Source organism: Biomphalaria glabrata, chromosome 18, assembly GCF_947242115.1.
Source record: "Biomphalaria glabrata chromosome 18, xgBioGlab47.1, whole genome shotgun sequence".
NCBI classification, from domain to species: Eukaryota; Metazoa; Mollusca; class Gastropoda; family Planorbidae; genus Biomphalaria; species Biomphalaria glabrata.
Window position 1 is genome coordinate 17,496,711 of NC_074728.1, and position 25,693 is coordinate 17,522,403.

A 25,693-nucleotide genomic window follows, 5' to 3' on the forward strand; every position below is an offset into this window, starting at 1 on the left:
AAGTAATAAATAAATAAAAATTACTTACAAATACTTTTTTTTTAGCCTGTGGTGATTCTAGCAGACCCCCATGACCTCTCGGTGTCAACTGTTGGAGATTGGTTGTCCCGGGACTTCATTGTGGAAAAAAAATTATCACCAGACCAGACAATTTGTAAAGAGTAATCAATCCTAGATTATGCATAGTCCTCTAAACTCCTTATGAGCTCATTGCAATGCTGTTTGGCCTTAATGTTGGGCTGACGCCACGCTAACATCTGGAAATCGTAGAGGTCTGTCCACTTGTTGAGATCCACAACGTGATGTCCTGGAACATTGTTGATTAGCCCACCTTTGAGTGTTGGACATAAAAAACATCAGATCAATAGGAATTCAGGCTGATCTGTCAGCTGGTGAACGATCCAACAACATCATTAACGATGAATAATTTTGGATCTTCGATCTTGTAATGAACATGAAAAATTTATCTTGTTTTGACCACTCGCTAATGCTCCTGTATCTGCGACCAGTGGCGTAGCAAAGTACCCGTGGGCCCGGGTTCAAGAATATCTTGGTGGGCCCCCTGCCTTACCCTAAAATAAGCGTGTGACTAAAAAATCGAGGTCTGAATATTGTTACGAATCTCACTATCCAGGCTCTCTGCAAACTGCACCACACACCACCAACTTAAAGAACTTGACAACTCAGGGTTCCAAAGTAACGTAACACTTTAATAGTTGAAGAAATAACAGCCAATACTGTACAATTGGCAGCACGTAACACAAGACTGTACAAAGTTCTCTCCGATAACACCGTACCGCCGTATCAACTCTTGCACTGGCCTCCCAGTCTCGTTCCGGGCTTGCACTGGGTTCAACAGTTCAGGACTGGCTTCACACACTAGGCTCGTTGTGTCGGACTCGATCACAGACCAAGATCAAGACGCCGTTCGTCTCAACTGTACTTGATAGTACTCCGCACTGAACCGTTGTAATGCTCCGTACAGAACCACACCGCTGAACTGTGCTGTAGTCGACCGGACTGTAGTGAACCGGGCTCTAAACACCTGCCGTGAACCACTTGACTGCGACACCTCCGCTCTTATATAGGGTCCCTACTGGCCTTCTCGAACCGGACAGAACGCCGCTCGACGTTTCTAGGTGGTCAGATAACTACAACTCTCGTGACGCTCCTGAGCTCTGTTCACGACTTCGATCCTTCCCGAACCGCCGTCGATCCTTCCCGAACCGCCGTGTTGACACTCGTCACGGTTGACCGCCCGTCTAGCGCTGGCCTGGGGCGATTTGCTTCGGCTGACTACACTCACACCACTACCCCCATCTGTGCCACCACCAGGTTTATAACAATATATTGGTACATATTTACTAAAAGACATTAGGATGCAAATATTGTAGGCTATCTCTTTTAAAGTTGTATTGTCATCAAGTTGGACTCAGTACGTTTTAGTGTTTTTTTTAAGTCAATTTCTTAACAGAATTAAATGACTTCAAGGTGTTTCATATGTATGAATAAAGTCTTATCAGTTTTTTTTTCTCATTTTACATATTCACATTGCGAAACAAATTCAAGGTGTAAAGCTATTAAACATTGATTAAAACTAGTTCTGTGTCCATTTAAAAAAAATATTAACTAAAATTACATTCTCTGGCAAGCTAAATAGCAAAGTCAGAAACCAGTGCATCTATTTCTAAAACTTTGTCGGTTTTTCGTCTAATAGAAAAAACAGCAAGTGAAGCCAACCTGCTTTTTGTCATATCAAAAAGATTTATAGGCCAGATCTGTCATCAGTTTCTTGGCAAACAGTTAAAGTGCAGGGTGTCACGTGTCCAGCAAGACCTACTGTTTTTACTTTCCCAAGCGCTTAACCACTCAGACACCTCGACCCCCTTTTTGTCATAGAATTTCTTAAATATTTGTTTGATCATTCGCAACTTCGACAAAAACCGCTCTGCTGATAATATAAAAAAAAACTGACGCGGATTGGATCTACTTGAGTACTTGTATTTTCACTATAACTGAATTAATATTGCACAACGGGGTCTTGTATCTCGTTTCGAATCTGTGGGGCTTTGATGTCCAGCCAAATTTTAATATTCTATTCAATTTTAAATAAAGCCAGGTCTGAGTTCTGTTGTAAATATAATAGTGGTAACTTTCTTTAAGAACTATGCACTTAGTTCTATTTGGTTACGCAAGGTTGTCATTGTCGGAAGTGGTAATGAATGTAAGCACTCAACTACCTATAAAATGTTTCCTAATGGCATGCGTCTAAAATAGCCTCTGACAACCAGTCCAACTCCTGGCTTTCACATGTGGCTCAGATATTGAGTCCGGCGGAACTGTTCTCACTAACAGGAGAAGGGGCAAAGGCGAGTAACTGACGCCTTAACCAGTAAGTTTCGGACAGGAGGGGCTCGTTAGCCATGGCTGGCTACCCACCTAAGAGAAGGAAAACTCTGAATTCAAACCTCTGTTGCCTTGCAGCTTTACCCAATCAAGGGAAAGGCTTCGGGAGTCAACCCTGAGAAAAAAATCAGGAGATGACAACCCTAAGGCAGTTTGCAGCACCCAGTGCTACACTCTGGCAGAACCTGCGACGCCGCTGACCCCAAACTGTATCGGCACTTTGGATACATCAGCTGCGTGGAGAGGGGGGAACTGATGTGTGGGCGACATCGTTTCGACCACAGCTAATGCCCAGGCATTCATCTCATTTCCATGAGATGGTCTATAGTCGCTTCGCGACTGAAGGAGGCCATGCACTTAGTTTCAACCAAATAGACCTACTAAGTATTGCTCAGTGAAGACAATGTTCCTTAATCATTTTATATCTGTCTTCTAGTTCCATGATTTAAACCTCATCCACAGACCATATTCGCCTTGCGATAGATAAAGGGAAATAAACATGTTTTATGAAACCTTATGAAACTAAATTTGATGTGTCCTTTGTTTGCTTAGTATTTATTTGTTAGTTCTAGATTTTGAATGGAAGTTATAAGAATTCTAAAAATGTTACTTTTTTCAGTGCAGGAAAAAAAAGGAAACTGAGTAAGTTTTGAGAAAGTTGTATAATTAGCAACTGTCTCAAATTTTTACTTCTTGGCAATCAAGCCTATATCTATATTAGACGTACTTCTTAGTGGCGCCCTCTACTTTTGATTTCTTCTGTTCAACACATCATTTGTTTCATAACTAAATGCGCCCATCCCTTTTACATTCCTGTATAACATGGTTTTATTAACACCAGAAGAAAAAACAACAACAAAGAAAGGGATGACCTGACAATTGTCACCAACAACGTTGATTAGTGCTATAGCCATCATTACAATAAATCTGATAAAGTCCCTTACTTCCACGCCGCTAGTATATACTCAAGTACTGGTACACAGACTCTAGTACTGTTACACTGACTCTAATACTGTTACACAGACTCTAGTACTAGTACACAGACTCTAGTATTGTTAAATTAAAGAGATGAAACAACTAGAAAGTTTGATATGACGTTAGGGAAATGTCGATGGAGCTTGTGAGATTCTAGTGTTTAAATGGGCTTTTACAAAAGTGCAATTAATATTTTCCAAGGGCTCATGTGGTTCCCAACTTGTCGCAAATGATGGGCCCAAGCGCAATGAACCCCTTTGGCCATGGTTGGTATGCCACAGGCTATGGGCCCCTAATGGTCGTGGGCCCGGGTTTATTGAGCCCCTTCGCGCCATGGATGCTACGCCACTGTCTGCGACTATGACTTTATAATTGATGAACTCCAGCGGGTCTGTTATAATGTTTTCTACATACCAATTACCCTAGCAATCAGTGGATCAGAGTTTACACGGATGGCTCATCCCATAAAGCCACCACAAATGGAGGAGCTGGAATACTTATCGAATGGCCAGATGGAGGAAAACTAGAAAAATCCATTGCAACTGGAGAGCTCTCTGACAGTCACAGAGCAGAAAGGGAAGCACTAGCACTAGCTGCTACCATGCTAGCAAATCATCCAGGTTCCCCTCACAGTCAGATTGTCTTGCTAACCGATGCAAAAACAACCCTCCAAAGCTTGCAAAATTCTGATTCCTCTTAAATTAAAAACCTCAGAACAGCACTTACAAAGCTCAACAACAACAGCAAAAAAAAACTGTTATTCAATGGATACCAGCCCATATACAACTAGAAGGAAATGAGAAGGCTGACACACTCGCCAAGAGTGGGAGAACTAACTCTCAAATAAACTCTGCACTCTATCTAGAAGAAATGAAGAAATTAATTGTAAACAAAATAAATGAGAAATGGACGAGCTGTCATCCAAATCACAAGAAAGATGATGCTTACTATAAGCTATCCCGACAAGACCAACGTCTAATCTTTCGACTCAGGACCGGACACAACAGAATGCGACAACACATGTACCGGAAGCTCAAAATTGGAACCAGTGAAATCTGCCCATGTGGAGTATCACCAGAGAATACCGACCACGTCCTCCAAAACTGCTCTCTTTACCAAGAAGCTCGTATAAGACATTGGCCCCAAATCACCCCAATAGAAAGAAAACTATACGGAGAGCTCCCTGATTTGGAAACCACTGCGCAGTTCATCTCATGTATTGGTCTAGTCATATGAACACTCCAACATAACAATGAGAACGATGAAGAAGAAGAAGAATGTTATAATGAACAGTGTATTTGATTACAACCGGACATTGGTCCGCCTCAATATGTCTATGACTACAAGATAACAGAGCCTGTATACACAAGCCTCTCCCACAGTTTGAGAATGACTGGGTACTGACAATACACCATCCATAAAAACTTCTGTGGATGTATGTGTCCCAGAAATGTTGGACTTTAACTAGTAACTAAATACATTTACCTTCAAAACTTTAAAGATCATGCATTTCGTGTTAGATGTAAGCCCCATGTGGAATTATGCGGACTTTCACGTGTCTAGAGCATGAAAATAGGACAAATAAATGAACGCAAGAACTATTAACAATTTCTGAACAAAGTTTTTACATTTTTTGTTGTTGTTTTTTTTTTGCAAAGTAATCTTTTGAAAAGTGAATTAAAAAAAAACTTTCCTCAACTATAGAAACAAATAGGAACATAAAATAAAAGATTCATACATAAAATTTGGATAAATGTTAGAATATAAACGACGGGAAAGAAACCCAAACTATGGAGCTGTACATAAAGGTAAGCAAAGTTCCCCTTTCAGACCTTGTGTTCAATAGGGCAGATGATGTAAAGGACATCTGTTTCTAGGGCCTACGGTTAACGAGGATGTCATGTGGTCAGTACAACTGCTAAACGCCTTTACTTTTCCACAACTAATGTCAGGTGTCCCATTAGAGCTGGGTGGACTCATAAGGCGCCCGAAGATCCCAAAATTAAAAATACCAGTCTTCTTCAGATCCCGGACCTCGGTTTGGAAGCCAAGCGCTTTACCGCTCAGCCACCGTACTGAGCTTTTATTTCTTTACACAGATTCTTGAATAACTTGTGTCCCCTATTATATTCATGTCAAACATTCAGACAGGACTGCCGAGCTGTGGGAAGTCTTCAAAACAAGTTTGCCTCCTATGACGTTGACTAACAATGCACATTCAGAATATCTGAAGATTCAGCACGTGACTCGAAATCCTAGCAAGTTACTTGGTTGACCAATGACTTTTGACCTTTCAAGTGACCTGATGTTTCAGAATATCTGAAGATTCAGCACGTGACTCGAAATCCTAGCAAGTTACATGGTTGACCAATGTTGTATGTCGTATGTGTTTTCTTGGATATGCATTCTCACATCAGATACAGTATTGCTCAATTTGGGTTTAGTCACCACGACCGGCCCTGAATAATGGGGTGTACGCGGCCTTCAGTCGCGTCTCCAGTTCGCGAGTCCGGTGTGTCCGTGCCACTGGAAGTGAACGTCAACTTAAACACGAGTGTAACATAAGAAGAAAATACAATTCACAACACAGGTCCAGTGGTCAAGCTGGTAACTCAGGAGCAAGTGACAACTAAACACGGCCTACATGGCCTTATATAAACTTCCTAAGGGGAATCACTCTTAACTTTACAATTTTTCAAAAAAATAGTTATCTCCCCATTATGTCACACCGAGTCTGACCCCCCACCAGACGGAACGGTGAATGCGAGGTGTACACTGTTCATTCAGGCGTTAGAAGGGAGCTCTCTACACAACAATGTCAAATGGTCTAGATATAGTTCTCTAGCCAAATTTACTTGTATTTATTATTATTTTATTTTTACTTTGAAACATTCATACGGTCAAACGAAATTTTTGCCCATGTGACCAACGAGATAGTAATTCTGTCCTCAGCAGTATACATCAACTGTTGAATTTCTAGGAAAATCTTTGAAACGTCCAGGTTCCCCCATCAACCATCCACCCAGTTTCCAGGTTCCATGAAATTCTGACAGTCAAAAAAAAAAAAAAAATTACATTTGCAAGTAAACTTTTTAGGTCAAAAAATGTGGCGAAATCCAAGTTTAAACATTTTTTCTAGTTATTTATTGGTCACGGTGCCTGAGTGGTTAGCGCTTGACTTCCGAATCTGTGGTCATGAGTTCGAATCTCCGTGATTTTGAATTTAGGCATTTTTTAGGGGCGATTCCAACTCTAATGGGTACTTGACTTTAGTTGGGGAAAGTAAAGGCGGTTGGTCGTTGTGCTGGTCACATGATACCCTGCTCGCTAACCGTTTGTCATAGAAACTGATGGCTTTAACATCATATCCCATGTGGTCTGAAATGGGAAAATTTTCTAGTTTTTGAAATCTTTAGGTTACATACGGACATACTAACAAATAGCTTTTTGCCTTTAGGAGAACGCTAAAAATCTACAATCCCTATTTAAAATAGATAAATAAATAAATATATATATATATATATATATATATATATATATATATATATATATATATATATACTAGACATATGTTACCCGCGACCCGCGTGTCTTTATTTGCGCATTACTTTCGATATAGTCACTGAGAGTGTTTTGTAAACAATTAAACGAAATAATAATGTAATAAGTAAAGCGAATGTATCAATGTAAAAATAGTGTGAATGAAGCTATCAAATCAAAATAGCTAATATGCTTAAATCCATTTTTTTTTCAAATTAAAACATTTGCTTGTAAGCCTACATATATTTGATTAAAATTTGAGATGAATAGACTAAATTTTGTATGTTCATGTGTTAAAGTATAAAGTAGATCTTGAGGTAGACATAGATCTAAATCTACACTAATCTAGAGTTAAAAATTGGCTTTTATAGAGTTCATTCTGTGCTGCGCATGCGTGAACTTTTTTTCATGAATGAATAATATAGGCCTATATCAACACAGCGAACAGCGAACGAATATATTAAAAATGCTTTAGAAAAACAAATTTGAATGTTAATTTGATTAAAATATGAAATGAATGGACAATAATTAGTATGTTTATGTGTTAAAGCATAAAACTATCTTTGCGAAAAGAAGTTTTATCATCTTAGAGTTCAATAAGAGTTTTAGACCTAGGCCTAGGAATAGACTCAGTAGAGAGATGTGTTAATGTGTAACCATTGGTAATGTCTAATGAAATAATGTTCGCCAGGAAATCTGTAGTCACAGATATCAGGAACTAATTTATGTAAAAAATGCTTTTGAATAATCTAGTGGATTGGATTTAGATGCACGTAATTTCTCTTTCGTTACGAAAATAAAATTAGTTTTGCGAAAATGGGTTTACCCGAGGTCGATACATTCTTATCTATTAAAAACGAAAAAAGCGATAGCTTTGTTAAATGAATGGGATTATAAAGTGAACAATTAAACGAAATAATTTTTAGTACGCGATTCATGAATGAATATAGATCTAGGCCTATCTCAACTCGGCTTCGTGGCTTTCGTAAATGTATGTAGCTTTAGAAAACCAAATTTGAATGTTTATATGATCGAAATATGAAATGAATGGACTTTAATTAATATGTTTATGTATTAAAGTATAAAACTATCTGTGCGAAGAGAAGTTTTATCATCTTAGTGTTGAATTAGAGTTTTAGATCTAGGGATGGGATTATAAAGTAACAATTAAACGAAATAATTTTTTGTACGCGATTCATGAATGAATATAGATCTAGGCCTATCTCAACTCGGCTTCGCAGCTTTCGTAAACGAATGTAGCTTTAGAAAACCAAATTTGAATGTTTATATGATCGAAATATAAAATGAATGGACTTTAATTAATATGTTAATGTATTAAAGTATAAAACTATCTGTGCGAAAAGAAGTTTTATCATCTTAGAGTTCAATAAGAGTTTTAGACCTAGGCCTAGGAATAGACTCAGTAGAGAGATGTGTTAATGTGTAACCATTAGGTAATGTCTAATGAAATAATGTTCGCCAGGAAATCTGTAGTCACAGATATCAGGAACTAATTTATGTAAAAAATGCTTTTGGATAATCTAGTGGATTGGATTTAGATGTATGTTAAACGTAGCTAATGATCCTTTCACGTTATTTCTGTTTCGCTACGAAAATTAAATTAGTTTTGAGAAAATGGGTTTACCCGAAGGAAGTCGATACATTCTTATCTATTAAAAACGAAAAGAGCGATAGCTTTGTTAAATGAATGAGATTATAAAGTGAATAATTAAACGAAATAATGTTTAGTACGCGATTCATGAATGAATATAGATCTAGGCCTATCTCAACTCGGCTTCGCAGCTTTCGTAAACGGATGTAGCTTTAGAAAACCAAATTTGAATGTTTATTTGATCAAAATATGAAATGAATGGACTTTAATTAATATGTTTATGTGTTAAAGTATAAAACTATCTGTTCGAAGAGAAGTTTTATCATCTTAGAGTTGAATTAGAGTTTTAGATCTAGGGATGGGATTATAAAGTAAACAATTAAACGAATTAATATTTAGTACGCGATTCATTACGGAATTGTCTAATGAAAGAATGTTCGTCAGGAAATCTGTAATCACAGATATAAGGAACTAATTAATGTAAAAAATGCTTTTGAAACACAAAATTGAAGGTTAATTTTATTATATAATGAAATCAATGGATCTTCTTTTGTATTTTCATGTGTCAAAGTAAAAAACTATCTGCGCAAAGTGTATTTCTTAAAATTAGATCTAGGTCTAAATCCTTTCTATCTTTTCTAATGTCAACATTGTAGACATGGTCTAGATCCATAAAATACTATAGCTGTAATAGAGTCGGACAACATTATTTTTTTTTAGGGTCTAACGTTTGTTTTAGGGCTACAATACATACACTAAGGTCTAAGTTGGTACCCAAGAAACATTCCTGCCAAGTTTTATCAAGATTGGTCAAGCGGTTTTGATGTCTATAAGTAACATACATCCATACATACCCCTCACATTCTACTTTATAATATATATATATATATATATATATATATATATATATATATATATATATATATATATATATATATATATATATATATATATATATATATATATATATATATTAACACTATGATTTCTCTGTGCAGTATCAATGCTGTACATTCACTCACACATACACAATTACACAACAACGCTCACAAATGACACAATTTAAAACAATATAAATAATATCCGTTATAAATTAGTATTTAAAAGGAAGTATAGTAAACAGGTGAAATTGCATCACTTTTTTACAAATCGTGTAATCAATTTTCGATAGATCTAGATGTACAATGATAAATTTGTGCGATTGAAAATATTTGTATTGTTTTTTTGTTTTGTTTAGCGCAACTGTCATGCTTATGGTACGCTCAGTGCGTTATGTTCATTGAAGTTGTGTGGGTTAGCTGGTAGAGGAACGAGGGATGGGTGGGGTATATGTGACCAGTTTTCTGTGCTGCCTATTGAAAGGTCTTTTTCTGAAAAGATTTTTGACTTTTTAATTCGAACTTGAGGTCTCGAGCCTGGGAAACGAACACTCTAACCACTTAGCTAATAAGTATTTGTTAAAATAGAATTTTTAATAGTTATCTATAGTTGCTTTTAAAATATTAGAAAATGGCCTAATTCTCTACACAATACTCATTTCCCTTTAGCTTAGTATATTTTCTATATAAAGAACTAAAAATTATTGATTAACAAATGGTTAATTTTTGGATTGATTTATCTATTATCAACAACAATGAATAATTGTCCAAAGATTTAAGCTTTATCTATGAATGTGAAGTGGGAGAAATAACGCCTACAAGATCCCATCCAGGCTGTTAGACAGAGTGAGTTGATATAAGCTTTGTATTTTAAAAAATACAACAGCAAAAAAAAACAACACTATAGCATAAATCACTTTGCATATGTATGCCTATATGTTCTATAATCTACATCTAATCTTAAAATTACACGTTAAGTTGTATGTGTGTGGTTTTATCCGCAATAGCAGGCCATAATACCTAAATAAGAAAATTGAAATACGTTTTAAATATGGTTTTAAAGTTTTTGTTTACAGAGGCGTAAACAAAGAATGTACAGAAACAATTAGCATTAATAAACATGTCAGACACGTCATATAAAAAACATGCGAAGGACAAATTTTCTGGGGCTTGGAGTGTCAGCACAATTGCGAAGACCCCTATTACAATGTACCTTGGAATGTACAGGCCAAAACAACGACAGCAAGTCGAATTGCTACAACAATGAGTTTCCTCTCCTTGAGCGACATAAAGGAGAGAATTTGTTTTGTTTCGATAGGATCTTTAGAGTTCGAATATGTATTCCTAATTTTTGAAGATCCCTTGAGAGCGTTAGCCATGTAGAGAGTAGAAACTAACAGTATAATCTGAGAGAATAGAGCGAATCCAAAGACACAAACCGAATCAAAAAGCTTTTGTAGTCTTATATCTACATCGTCTAGAATAACAGTCAGTTTATATTTTTGTGTAGAGTTACTGACACTTTGGTCAGACACTTGGTACCAGCTCAAACGATCTGCTATTATAATTGGAATAACAAAACCCAAGTAGACACTGTAGATTACAAGCATGACTACGGCGTATAAAGTCTTGTTACATATTTGTTTCACGGTGAATGGAAATACAACGCAGAAGCACCTCTCCATTGCAATCAGCGCTGTGATCCAGCCAGATATATACAAAGCGGCATATCTCAACCAGCCAACTGGGAAAAGGCCTATGGACATAAAGTCAATCTCACTGTCCTCTAGTATGTAAGATAGAATATAACAGATCTCCGATGTCAGCTGCAGACTGGACACCGTCAAATCCGTGACAGACAAAGCCATAGTTCCATAAGACATGGTTTGTTTGAAGCCAAGACGTGCCAGAATCATGACGTTTAAAATATTGGCTAACATTCCTGACAAAGAAACAAAACAATTGATAGGAATAACAAATACAATTTCTAAAAGTCTGATCAAATCATCTGTCACCAATTGATAGTCATTGTTAGAAGGAAAATTCGCATCTGAAGAATTCATGGTGTACATAACTAAGAGAAATATTATACTTCGATGTCCTTTATAATGTATACCCATTGACTTGGTAATAGGGCAACATAAAAGCTTTTATGTTTAAGTTGAAAGCCAAAAGCATTTTTAGTATTTAATTGAAGTACAAAAAGAAAAATGTTTTTGTTAAAATAGCCGCTTTTTGAAACTAACTACCTTATTTTATACACCATCTGTAGGCTATTGTCGTCGTCGATTAAAAGTGTTTATTGATTTAAAATAGTGTTCAACTTACGAATAATACAGTAATTAAAAATGTTGTATTTTTTGCTAGTGTTATTATTTTACTAGCAGTGACTTTCTTTATCATTAAATTGAAAGCGGTTGTAAACATGATATTTACTTTTCTTGTGTTTCTTTCTGTCTAGCACTGGATGAGAGGCCCTTACTTTCCTAAGCCTACACCATGTGATTAGTGTAGAGACTGTTCGCGTTATGTCACTTGACTTTGAACTTTCTGACTCACGCAAAGACAGTTTTGATTTCCTATGAGATAAAACAATAAGTACACAGATTTTATCCGACTATCACACATGTATAGACTAAAAAACACACAGTAGCTCTTGTTTAAAAGATTCTAATGTACTATTAAGAAATAGTTTATAGATAAAACAAAATATAAATCAGAGGAAAGCAGAATGTACGTTGATAAATAGAACAGATACGCGAACTAACAAGTTCTTTAAGGTATAATTTCGTGGCCGCGGGATACACATACATCCATTGCTGATGACAGACGTAGACAGCGAAAAGAGAATATAAATCGACCAGTGCTGGTCGATGGTTTTGTCTACGTTGTTTGTGACAATTATGTAGGTCGCAGCTGGGGCTGCGTAGCCACATAAAATATTGCTATCTTCATATATCTTCAGACTCGAAGACAAGTTTTATATATTTAGAAAATTACAAAGATCTGGTTTTAAAGTGATGTTCTATTTATTATACAATGGAAGCACTTCAAGTGATATTCTATTACCAAAGGATTCTCAATGTCTTTATGGATCATCCCCGATTTACTTAACAAATAAAAAAATAACAAAAGGAAAAATAGAGTTAACGTTACAGTAATACAAACAGTTAGTCGAAAAATGACAGTCATTCGAACAGTATATATATAGTTCGTCCATCGTGGTTCGATGATGACCACTTTGTCATCCAGGGAGCTGAGGGCTTTGCACTGGGGTTTTATGCCTCCTCATGTGAGCCCGGAATTTTAGGCTGCACACTGGGCAGGTTATTCCAGCTGGAGCTAGTGTCATTGGCCTTGCTTTTCTTCTCTGGCGTTTTTCTTCTGCCAGCTTTGTTCTCTTTTCCTCAGCAACCGGTGCGCCAGTTTTCACAGCGAGACGCCATGATGCTATGTCATGTGCCACTGTCTCCCAGGTGGCTTTGTCAATGCTGAGCGCCTTCAGAGAAGCTTTGAGGGTGTCCCTGAAGCTCTTTATTTGACCTCCTTGCGAACGCTTTCTTTCGCTTAGTTCGCCATACAAAAGTCGTTTAGGGATGCGGCGGTCTTTCATTCTGCAGACGTGTCCTGCCCATTGCAGCTGGGACTGCATCAGGATTGTGTGGATGCTTTTCAGACCCGCTCTTCGAAGTACTTAAGTACTTCAGTATCTGGCATTTTGTATTGCCATTTGACATTCAGTATTTTTCTTAAACATGTCGTGTGGAAGTGGGTTCAGTTTCTTTGCATGTTTTCTGTACACTTTCCACGTTTATGAGACATAGAGTAATGTAGGGAGGATGACGGCTCGATAGATCCCTAGCTTGTATTTGTGGTGATACCTCGTCTGTTCCTGACACTTTTAAACAGTCTGCCATAGGATGCACTGGCCTTGGTGATACGCAGGTCGATTTCATTATCGATCTTTCCTTTTTTGGAGAGTGTGCTGCCAAGGTATATGAATCTGTCGACTGCCTTTATATCTTGTCCATTGATTTTGATGCTTGGATCCGAGTATGCTTTCTCAGGAGCAGGCAAATATAAGACTTCAGTTTTTGTGTGTTAATTGTAAGGCAAAAGTCTGAGAATGCTCTTGAGAAGCCACTGACGATGCTCTGCAGATAATTTTCGGAGCAGGCATTTAGGGCACAGTCGGTGTATCTAGGAGAGGTAGCACCTCTAGTGGAAAGGCAGTCGTAACCTCTTTTTGAAGGTAGCTTGGCGCACTCTCGGTCCCCACTCGGTACCTAACTCTCACATGTGGCTCCCAGTAGTTGCAGCATGCTCAGCGGCCACACCCCGAAAACGGCTTTGACTGGCCGGCTAAACCAAGTAGAGGGTCTCTGACGTGTCCATGGCACTCAGTATACTGAGATTCTGTCAAACCTAGCATGTGAAGTCTGGACGTGGCGGCCTGAGTAACGTCACAAAACTAGACAAATTGGACATTCGAACAGTATGTTTCATTTGAACAACTATTAATCACAGTTGGCATCAACACAGACTCAGCGCAAAAAATACAACATTGACATGAAATAATTTTTTTTAAAAATTAGATAATAGTATCATTATTATCATCTTCAAATTCCTTTTGTATGTGAGCCTTAGAGGTTCAAATCTTCTTTTGCCAAAACCCTTGGCAGAAGCCCTGATGATGTGCTAAATGCACGGATGTCATTATACAGGTCAAGAACTTGTGTGTTCTCAGTCTGTCCAGTCGGATATAAGCAAGTCTGGGGCATTCAAAAAACAATATGAGAAGCAGCTTTGTTTTCACCCCCCGCATAGGTCTGAACTGTTCGCTATATGAGCCAACGGGTCAGTGGCTCGTTTTCATCATCATCATCATCATCATCATCATCATCTGTCCCTTGACTTTTGTCGTACAAGTGATGTGACAGTTCTTGAATGCCTCTACTTTCTCGGTCAGCAGCTGTTCATAGTAGGATATCAAGAGTTTGTCATATCCTTTCATTGGATTTAATAGGTCTTGATGGCAGAGGCTTAGTGGGGGGGGGGGGCAAGATGCCCAGAGCGCCACCTTCGGGGGTATATGCCACATGCGAAGAGGCGCCTAAAAATAAAATTATTGAAGGCCTAGATATTTTAGTTAGGTAAGTCATACTAAATTTATTTGTATTAAATTATTATTAAATACTTTTTTATTTATAAGCCTATATGTCTAAGTGATGTTCAAGGAAAATGGGATGGGGGCGCCGATAAAGTACCTTGCTTTGGGCGCACGTTTTGTTCACTACATTTCTGTTTGCTTGCACCCTTCTCGCCTAGACCATTTTTTCTTTGGGGTTTTGTCCAGATGATGGAAAGTCTTACACGAACTGTGCTATAATAGCCCGCTTAGGGCCTAGACTACCTCCACCACAGCAAAGCCGTAGCTATGTTTGAGGGATGGGGGGGGGAAGACTTTGGAAATCTCCCCGGGCCCCACTTGATGGGATCCCCAAATGAGTGTTCGAATTTTTTTTACATTAAATATTAAATATTACGCCATTATCTCATGTCATGATGTCGAATGTCAAAATGCAAGGCTCCTTAAGAGGTCAAACCTCCGGGCCCCCAAATGAAGGCGAATCCCGAGCTAAGCCACTGTATCACAGGGATGCATGGTCATGTGTTTAGACCTGGGAATCCTCCACCCCAAGGTGGCACGATCATGTGCACCCAGACTAAGTATGAATATCAGATATTGTAATGGGAAGTATTTATATCTGAGGGTCTTCTGCTGCAATCCTTTTTCAATGTTTTTATCTAAACTATAAGCTCTTTTTTCTGACTCGGACGACAAGAAAGGTTGTAGTTGCATCGTAGTAAAACGCTTGAATTCTGAACTGAGGAGTATAGGGTTTGAATTCGGTGGAAGACTGGAATTTCCAATTTAGGGATTTTTTGGTCTTTGTTCTTATCACAGGAAACTCTCGTTAACCTGGCAACAGAGGCAGATGATCTTTGCATCATTCTCACTATATTGCAAGTCTGAAAAGGGGTTATTATTTTTTTAATTTATTCAAAACATTATTAGAAACTTTATTTTTTACACTAATTTTTACATATATATTTGAAGAAGTATGTTACGATCGATACTGTACTATGCATAAACTTGAAGTAACAACACTTTCAGAATACAACAAACAACTTTAATCCGCCATTTTGGCTCCCGGAGTAGTGTCCCTTATGCATGGACACAACTCTTCCAACCATATAACATTCAGCTAGTTAGTTTTGTACTAAAAATGTTCACAATCTAATAGTGCCGCTTTCTTCAATAGTCAATGACGTCATTTGTGCTATTTTTTGGTGCAGTATTTTTTTTCCCTTGTCGCTTCGTTGTGTTTTTTTTTTGTTTTTTCATATGACGTCATTGATTCTTCTTGTATGTTTGGTGCATTCCCGCCATCTTGCGCTACAGAGGCAAACTGTATCTTTTGATGTCCTGAATTTTCCATGTGCTTTACATTACTGGAAAGCCTTAGCGATTTCTTTGGTTATATTCTTAGCGGGCTATTTGACCACTGTTTAGGCTGAGTTTTATTTCACATTGTAAAGTTATTTTAATATGGATTCGTTAGTATTTGTAATTTGTATTTCTAGATTAGACGTTGAAATCTCTGTTGTTTGTTTTCTACAAAGTTTCAGGTTTCAGTGTGTCAGTGTTGGTGTTACATTATAGAAAGTGAACTGAGCCTGTTACAGAATCTTTGTCTTGAGTTAGGAAACTGAAATGTTGTGGTCAATATTATTGGACAATATAGTTTAAGGTGGTTATTTTGTTTTTATAAACTATTTAAGTATTTAATTGAACTGTAATTATTGATTATTAGCTTCATATCATCTCATATGTATTTGTATGTAATGTTCTATCACATTGGTCATTTTGTCCTGTCATTGTACAAATATCATCAAATTAAATTTCTAGTTTAATTGTAAATTATCTTACACATCGTTTATTAATGCATGTACAACTGGCTGTGTGTGTGTATGGCGTGTCTTAACCTTGGGACTGATAGAGTTATCAAGTAATAAGAAAATTATATTTAATTTTAACACACACGCACATTGCAATCAAAATTACTTTTAAATAAATAGACCAATTAATACTTGTTAATTAAATACTCAAAGTCATGACAACAGTTGCATCTTTTTCACTATATTGCTGGTCTGGACATATTTTTAATTGATTTAAAACAATAATAGAAATTTTGTTTTCTGATTTATTTTTCAAAACTATATTTGAAGAAGTATATTTTCAAAGTCTTTTTTTAATAATTTATATTTTATAAAGATATTATACTTTGTTTAAACGACGTGCACATTGGATTTGTTATACATTATTAGTTAATATAAAAATATTTAGTAAATATGGCGGGTAACGCCATTCAAGAACAATAGCTTTGTTGTTTGTTATCAGAAAATGTTGTATTTTGTATATAATTAAAGGGAAATGCATGCTCTTTTTATATAACGCAAAGTCAAGTTTAAAAAAAGTAAACATTAATTTAATCAACGATGGTATCGTCGATTAAGAGAAAAAGAGTTAAAAGCACATTCGACGCATAGAAACTGTTATTTCAACTTACCTTTTACTCATTGGTGATACAGAACACGAATTAACACAAATATATTTAGATCAGTTGTTACAAAACACAGTCATAAACATAGACTTGAATTGTCTGTTTATGGCGAAATAAACAAAGAATGTGAAAACAGAATTAACATTGATAAATAGATCCGATATGTGGACTAAAAAATTCGTTAAAGTATAATTTTGTGGTGCGTGCATTGCTGGAACTATGGCGAAGACCGCCACAATTATGTATCTGGGGATACTGCAGATCAGTAGGACGACTGCCAGCCAGACGGCCACGCTGATAAGTCTTTTTTCTTTCAAAGAAAGACTGGACTGTCCAGACACTGACCCCTGATGAGGTTTATGTTCATGGGAAGTTCGTACTTGAGAAGATGTTATAATACCACACGCCATGTAGACAGTGGAGACAAGAAGAAGAATCTGAGACAGAAGTGCGAATCCTAAGACACATATTGTGTCAAACAGTTTCTCCAGCTTCAATGTGCTGTCGTCAAAAACTACTGTGTATATATAGGTGTGTGAGGAGGTGTTTAAAGATCCACCCGAAGCTTCTTGCCACGTGAAAGGTTCCAATATGATAATGGGAATGACAAAACTGAAGTAGACAAAGTAGATTAGTATCAAAACGATGATGTAGACGCTTCGTTTGCAGATTTGTTTCACATGAAAAGGAAAAATGACACAGAAGCATCTCTCCGTGGCTATGAGGGATGTGATCCATCCCGATATGTTTAATACAGCGTATCTCATCCAGCCGACAGGCACGGTGGCCAGGGCCATAAAGTCAATGCTGCCGCTTTCTGTCATATAATAAAACACGTAACAGATTTCAGACGTCAGCTGCAGACCGGAAACGGTCAGGTCAGTGATGGAGAGCGCCATAGTTCCGTAGCTCATATTGTGTTTGAAGCCAAGTCTGGCCAGGAGAATTACGTTGAAACTATTGGCTACCACACCCATTAAAGAAATTAGGCTATTGAGGGGAATTAGCAACGAAACCTCCAGAAATCTAATCAAATCATCTGACACCAATTTATACCCAGTGTCAGCGGTAACATTGACTTCATCCATTATTTATGTTCTTTTGTATATTTGTTTGAAATGTGTATATCTCTTCTTTTTTCAAAGTATAGTTATTTGAAATAACTAGAAAGTATTATCTCAAATCAATGCTTAAAACAAAAACAATATTATCTTCAGCTATTGACTAACGGAGATTTTCGCTATAAACTAAACATGGTCAAAGACACTAAGTTGAACCTAAGGATAGCCAACTAAATCAAATCTTCAAACAGAAGAGCTTACAAATTTTGATTCTGTAGTGATAAAATGTGCTTCAATATTATCATATAGCTTTTTAAAAACAAAAGCCTATCAAAACTTCTTTGATTTTGTAGACCGGATAAACGAAAACAAAGCTTGCTTTTATAGGATTTACGCCATGTAAATATGTTGATTAAATTAAACGGAATTCTCTTTTGAAGTTTTAGCTAATGCATTTAATTTAATGAATGCATTTCTTTAACCTTTCAACATTATCTGAAGCATAGCAAGGCTGGCTGGTTTTATGTCACATTATATCTTTTTTTCCATTTTTCATATATTTAACATATATTAAACACATTTGCCCACGATATAAAATATGATATTTTTTTAGTTATAAGCCTTTCTCAAAGAAAGAATTATGTTTTGTTTCCTTAATTATTATTGGGTAAAATAATTACAATTTAAACGTATATGCTTTCCTATATATGTCTATATGTCTAATTTTTAAACAAATCTAAATTTTATGTACAAAGTTCGTGTCGTTGAATTGGCAATGAATAATACATTTGGCCGACTTTATTTCCTTTACCCTTTTTGTCTTTTAAACGTATAGTTCAACCCCCCCCCTCCCATTAATTATCACATTACAATATGAAATACAAAAGCACCCAACAATTTTAGCCTTTTTGACACATTGTTAATTTTCGAATATGGTTAAATATAATCACCTCATGTTGTACAGTTCGTGAGCTATAATTTCTACACTTTGAAGTTATAAAAAGACAAGTTTTTCAATGAATTCTTTGTTAGCAGGCATATTGATTATCTCACCCAGTCTTGCCTACCTCCGTTAATAGCTAGTACATGAACTAGAACAAGACACCTGCTAAAATTATAATTCGTTTTGTACTAATTGTTCTTAAATTGTACATCTATTTCCCTACATACATGAGTGATTACATCAAAAAGTTTTTTTCTATTGATAGCGGTCTATGTGACAGATGAATTGTAGTTCCAATAAATATTTAAAGCGTATCAAAATAAAAGAAAAAAATATAAAGGTTACAAAGACAGTTTGTGTGGAAACACAAACTCAAAATCGTTACCCGAAGAGGTCTACCCATGTAGATAAAAAGGCAGGTTTTAATATTTTAAGAAAGAAAATCGGAATGAAATTCTATCAAAGGCAAATGACAGCGAAGAATGAAGAAATAAGGCTGACTGATCGTATGTGGAATATAGGGTCCATGAGTCTGATGCATATAAGAGTGACGGGAGTACTACAGCACTTTTTTAGACTTTCAGTTTTGTGGATATGCTGAGTTCTATCCCTTGCCACACTTGTCTTTGATGTCAACACAGAGGTCTACCTCATCATCTAGGTTGGCGTTTGCTAATATGGTGATGGCCACCTGACACCCTCGTTAACCGTAGGCCACAGAAACAGATGACCTTTACATCATCTGCCCTATAGACCATAATGTCTGATAGGGATACTTTACTTTTTTTTTACAACTCTAATAAGTACCTGACATGAATTGGGGAAACTCAGGCGGTTGGTCGTATCTATGGCAACATAACACCCTAGTTGCCTGTCAGCTATAAAAATAGATGCCCTATAGATCGCAATGTCTAAAACAGGTATTTTACTGTAGGTAAATGGTAGCATAAATATCAGAAATTATGAAACACAACCACACATTTGTTTTTTGACATTGTGCTCACTAAAAAAAAATAAAGAAAAGAAATACAACTGTTATTAATTGTAATCGTTTATTTGACTCATTAAGCATGCCGCCCTTTGTCCCTAAACAACACTTATTCACCCATACAGAACACATGCATATATAAAATTCTAGCTCTCCATTTTTTTTACCTGCACATCCGCTTTATAACTCCCCCGAGACACATTCGCGCACATATGGTTTTTGCCGGTGAATCTTAGTATCACTTTTAATTATCCAATCTCCCATCCCTACCTCCAGACCTCAATAAAAAGTTAGTCCTAGGTACATTTTCTGACTTTTCTTCGGCTCCTCTATATTTAATATACTCTACTTTCCTTTTCAACAATCACGCCCCCCACACACAAACACACAACCGATTTCACAGTTTTCTTCCCTTTTTAAATGACAAAGACAACCCATATAACTTGTTTTATCACACACTTCTCACTTTTCACTAGGTAGTATATTTGTTACGTTTAACCTTTTATTTTTATCCTTTAATTATAAAGTGATTGGACACAGCAAACATTTCTTTAAGCCATCTTTCCTTTGCGTTCCTCATGGAACATAGGGCCTCAGTAAAAACACGCCACTCTCCACAGTCTCTTGCCAGTTTTTTTTTTAATGGCTTCCCAGTTCTTTCCTGTCCTCTCGGCTTCATTTAGTATACTGCGTCGCCACATTCTTTTTGGTCTTCCTCTGCCTCTTGTGCCCTAAGGGTTTCTTTCTAAGGTCTGTCTAGCTCTGTTGTTGGTATCTTTTCCAAGGATGTGACCAATCCAGTTCCACCTATATGTTTTTCTGCCCACTCAACTCCCACAGTTTGGTGTTTTCTATTTTGAAAGTATCAGTTCACAAGGGGAAAATATTTTTACCGAAGACTCTTTTCCAGTTCCATACACTATATTTATTTGGTTTAGTGTCTTCTAATTTAAGGAGATATCCATTTGGTTTTATTAATTGTAATCGTTTATTATATCCATTTTGAATGTAGAGAATGGACAGTTCAACACAGTATCTTGCATATTGTATATATATATATATATATATATATATATATATATATATATATCATATATATGTATATATGTGTTTATCTTCATAACATGTATAATTTAATTATGAAATTATAAATGCGCCTTTATCTTTACATGAATGATCAAATCTAATTGATACAAAGACTCTTAATATAAGCCTAGTTGTTTTTTTTATATTTTAAATTATGTTTCTCATTATTCTTAGTCCTCCAGAGCAGCTTTGAATTATCATGAAACTCAATAATATGTGATACTTTTAAGTGCTACGTATATGGATAACATATGCTATAGGATTAAGTACGTTCTTACACCATAGCGGCACCATGCAATGTAATACGTCGTCGTTAGTTTGCTAGAGAGAATTATTTCGCTTTTCTGGAATGTTCTGCAAACGTTTATTTTTATCTTCGTTGGTAATGTTTCAATTAAGGCGATACATTTATTTAGCAGGATTTATATTTTTTTAGTTAGAAGTTTAATTATTTCTGTGGATTTTTGTTTTGTTATTAAAATATCTTTAGTTTTTTAATGTGAAATATTGGCATTAATTGTACAATTTCAATTGTATTTTAAAAATATTCTTTTCTTTAATGTTGATTTCTGTGATCTCTTCGCTAGTTTGACAATTGGATGTTGAGTCACTAAGGAACCCAACAAATGCATTAAACAGATACTTTGAAACAAAATGTTCTGATGTAGAGTTCATGTACTTCGCTTCACTTTTGTCTTCTTGTTAACCTCCAGGGAAATAAAAGGCAGCAACCATACCTCTCCATCGAACTTAGCTCTGAGTAGCTTTCTTCATCTGCTCTCATGTCATTCCAGTATCCTCAGCTTCATTGGTGACTGACCACTTCCAGATTGGTTGGTCCTGCCCAGTTAATAACGCTGTTCTTTAATAGTGAACGAACATATATTTTAAAATATTCAATATTTAATGTTCTTATAGACACTCAATAGTGACCGGTTATATTGTTGAATAATTTAGAACAGGAACCTCACACAATGATTAGCCAGTGAGTTTTTATCTAACAACCATTTGAAAAATTAAGAAAAATATGGTTTAGAATTTTGGAACAAAATAAAAAATATCGCAATTATGGGATTCTTGAGATGTCCCGAGTGAAGGTTACCTTGACCTAAACAAGCTATTAAAGCACATCATCTTATTTTGTGTGTAGTGACACTTGACACAATGAACATATAAAATATTGAATTGGAGTCTAGGCACTTCAGAAGCTGATCAATCTATTTCTTAAACACATTCGAGGCTTTATATAAAAGAAATGGATATATATGTCGTTGTATTATATGTAAGTTTATTATCTGTAATAATTAAAATAAAACAATATTTGCATTTTGTTTATAAGTCTCAAGATTGTATGTGCTCCAATCCTATAATATGTCATTCATTTTTTGTTAACACAATGGTAACTGTCCTGTCCTTTGGCTAATGTTTTATAAGGCTTAGAACAATGTGCTAACTTTCTAGCTATCGCTAGAGACAACCTAGACGTTAAGACAAAGATTAGAAGGCTACTGATAGAGCTGTTTAAAGTCCACTGAGAGAGATGGAGAGGTCACAGCAAAGGTCTTTAACCTTCTGTATAGATCTTAATTGCCGGGAAAAGGAAACATTATGTCTTAACAATTATTGGTTAATTAAAATCAATTACTTAGTACTTAATATTATCTTATTTTATCTTATTACAGACACATTATTTTCAATCAACAATTAATTAGTAAGTTTGTTATATTTTTTATTTAACGATTAAAGCGCATCGCTTATTAATAAAATTGTTAAACATAGTTCTAAATTTATAGTTTAGTTTCACGTAAACAAAGAAGTTTCCCAAACAGTTCACGTTGGCGAAAACGTCGGAAACGTCGTACATGAAAAAAGCGACAGAAATGTTAACCGGAGCGTGCATTCCTGGCAGGGTGCTAAATATAGCGATGACGATATACCTTGGGACGTTGCAGGTCAACATAATCACGGCCAGCCAGACAGCTACACGGACCAGACGTTTTTCTCTTCTTGTTAGAAATGACGTCCTTATGGACGAATTGAGTTCTGCTGAGGCTTGTGCCTTGAGATCTGGATAAGGAATGGTGCAGGATTTTCGGATTCTCGAGGACGCTTTAAGGGTGAAGGTCATGTAGACCGTGCAGAAGAGAAGAGAGAACTGAGAGAAAAGGGCGAACCCTGAGACGCCCACAGTATCGAAGAGGATCTCTAACTGCGCGGCTTCTTCGTTGATCAGAACTGTCCAGACGTACCTAGGATGTTCTGACGAGTTGTAGTCATTGCTGTAAACCGGAAGCCACACCATTTTCTCCGCTACATAAATAGGTATGACGAGCGAGATGTAAACGCTATAAATAGAAACCAGCACTAGAATATAAACATACTTCGTGCAAATCTGTTTGACGTGAAAAGGAAAGACTACACAGAAGCACCTTTCAAGGGCGATAATTGCTGTGATCCACCCCGAAATGTATATTCCAGCATACCTCGTCCAGCCAATGGCGATCTGGCTTAACGCTAGAAAATCGATCCAACTATCTCCTATTGTGTAATGCAATATGTAGCTAACCTCGGAGCCGAGCTGAAGACTACTAACGAAGAAATCCGTAGCAGACAAAGCCATGGTGCCTATGCTCATGCTATGTCTAAATCCTAGTTTAGTCAGTATCACAATGTTAAATAGATTCGTAATAACACCAGTTAACGACACACAACAATTGATCGGAATTATTAGTGCTATTTGTAACATGCGCAGAAGTTCATCTGAAACAAATGGAGCTCTGATAATAAAGTCATCAGTGCTTACAGAAGAATTCATGATGAGAAAACAAAGGGCTCAATAAATAATTTCTGTTTTTTGAAGTTTTAATGCTGGGAAACGTATACACATAAACAGCAATTCACTTTTAGGATTTTGTTGAGAAAACTAAAATTTAATTAAATCAAAGAGTTTTGAAGAAAAAAAAATTGTAGCCAAGTTTTTCAGAACAAGGTCAACTCCAATGAAGAAAATGATGAAATCTTTTCTGTGTGTCACTCTTTGTTCCAAAAAAAGGATATAAAGCATACCAAAGATGGGTGAATGAGGTTTTAAATTTATGATGCACAAAGTGAACCAAATGTTACTGACATGTACATTAATGTTCTTTTCTTTAATATTTGGACTCAAAGATGATGGCAATAGTAAAATGTTCTTAAAAGACTAACATAATATTTCAAGTACTTAGGATACATTAATTTACCTAGTTCTACCAATCGTCCATAGTAATTCACTAAAGTTTACAGAAAACATTCTCTACCAATTTTATATGGAAATCCCCGCACACATTCAAAGGGAGGTAGTGGTGGGTTTGGACAATGATAAAACTTTGCTATTTTGACTATGAATCATCTCAAACTTATTATTAGTAGTGACTAGATTATCCGTTAACATAAAAATACTGATTCACAAAATGTAAGGTAAAATACCGTTTAAACTCTAATAAATGCCATTTTCTCAAACGACTGCCACCTAATTGTTTAGTAATAACATGTATGTGTATCTTCAAAAGTTCTAAACTTACAGTCGATTTTTCAAACTCTAGAGCTTCTTAATGGATGTTTGCATTTAACAATAGAACTTCGATCCTAGAGGCTAATCTTTTTTGTTTCCTTTGTGAAGTATGTTAAATACTTGTTAGAAATATAAAATCAGATGTAACACAAAGTAGATATTAAATCAATATTTCAAAGTACAAAGCAGTTTTTTTTTAAATAGAAGAGTATAACGGAAGGGTTAATTATTTTGAAAAGCGTTAAATCAATCACATTTTTGTAATTTTTTTCACTGAGTAATAGTAAATGTAAACAATAATCACATGAGAAAGTAGAGATAAATCTGTGAAATACTTGACAGACAGTAGATATGTGAGAGCAATATATGGAGACATTATGGCTTTTTTTTTATAGGAGTATGAGATGTGGTTTGTCGAAGCCTAAACCTTTGATTGAAATATAACTTTACGTAATGAATTTGTATTGAATCTACTTCATGAAGTGTATTTTTTTAATACAATACCTCTATTCAAGTCACTCCTTCATAGAAAATGGACGATGATCTCAAAAATGGTTCTTACGAGAGAAAAGAATTATTAGATCGTTGGCCACATGGACAAAAACTCTACGTTGACCGTTATAGCTTTTGAAAGTAAAAATATTATAAATCTAAGTTTAGAAAGGACTTTAGCATTTGTTTATTAATAAAAATCTTCAGGAAAATTTTGCGCATCCTCTTCTTAGTCTAGATTAAAAGGTCTAGATCAAAGTAAAAAAAAAAAAAAAAGTAAATTTGGCTGGATGCTATATCTAGGTCTAGAGCCAACATGGTGTAGTCAGTCGTATTAACGTAAATATGCGATAACAGAGTAGATTTAATATTGCTTCAATTCTATTGAAGTTTATAAGTATTGTTTTTATTTGTACGTAAATCTAATATATATTACATCTAGAAGTAGTTGTAGACTAGATTTTACGAGTTCTATATCAGAACTGTTGGTCTAGTTTAGATCAAGATGTCCAATAATGAACATACAAATAAAAA

General features: G+C 35.9%; 1 protein-coding gene across 1 annotated transcript; it reads right to left on the minus strand.

The window, feature by feature from the left end:
* Window positions 1-22,841: 22,841 nt before the first annotated feature.
* On the minus strand, window positions 22,842-23,887 carry LOC129923998 (uncharacterized). Its single transcript, XM_056017574.1, has one exon. It carries the CDS (start codon window positions 23,861-23,863, stop codon window positions 22,847-22,849), a length of 1,017 nt encoding a protein of 338 aa, XP_055873549.1. The 5' UTR covers window positions 23,864-23,887; the 3' UTR covers window positions 22,842-22,846.
* Window positions 23,888-25,693: the final 1,806 nt, after the last annotated feature.

Excerpts from the sequence above, each read along its gene's own strand:
- LOC129923998 (XM_056017574.1), bottom strand. The coding sequence starts at position 23,863 with ATGTTACAAATAGCACTAATAATTCCGATCAATTGTTGTGTGTCGTTA.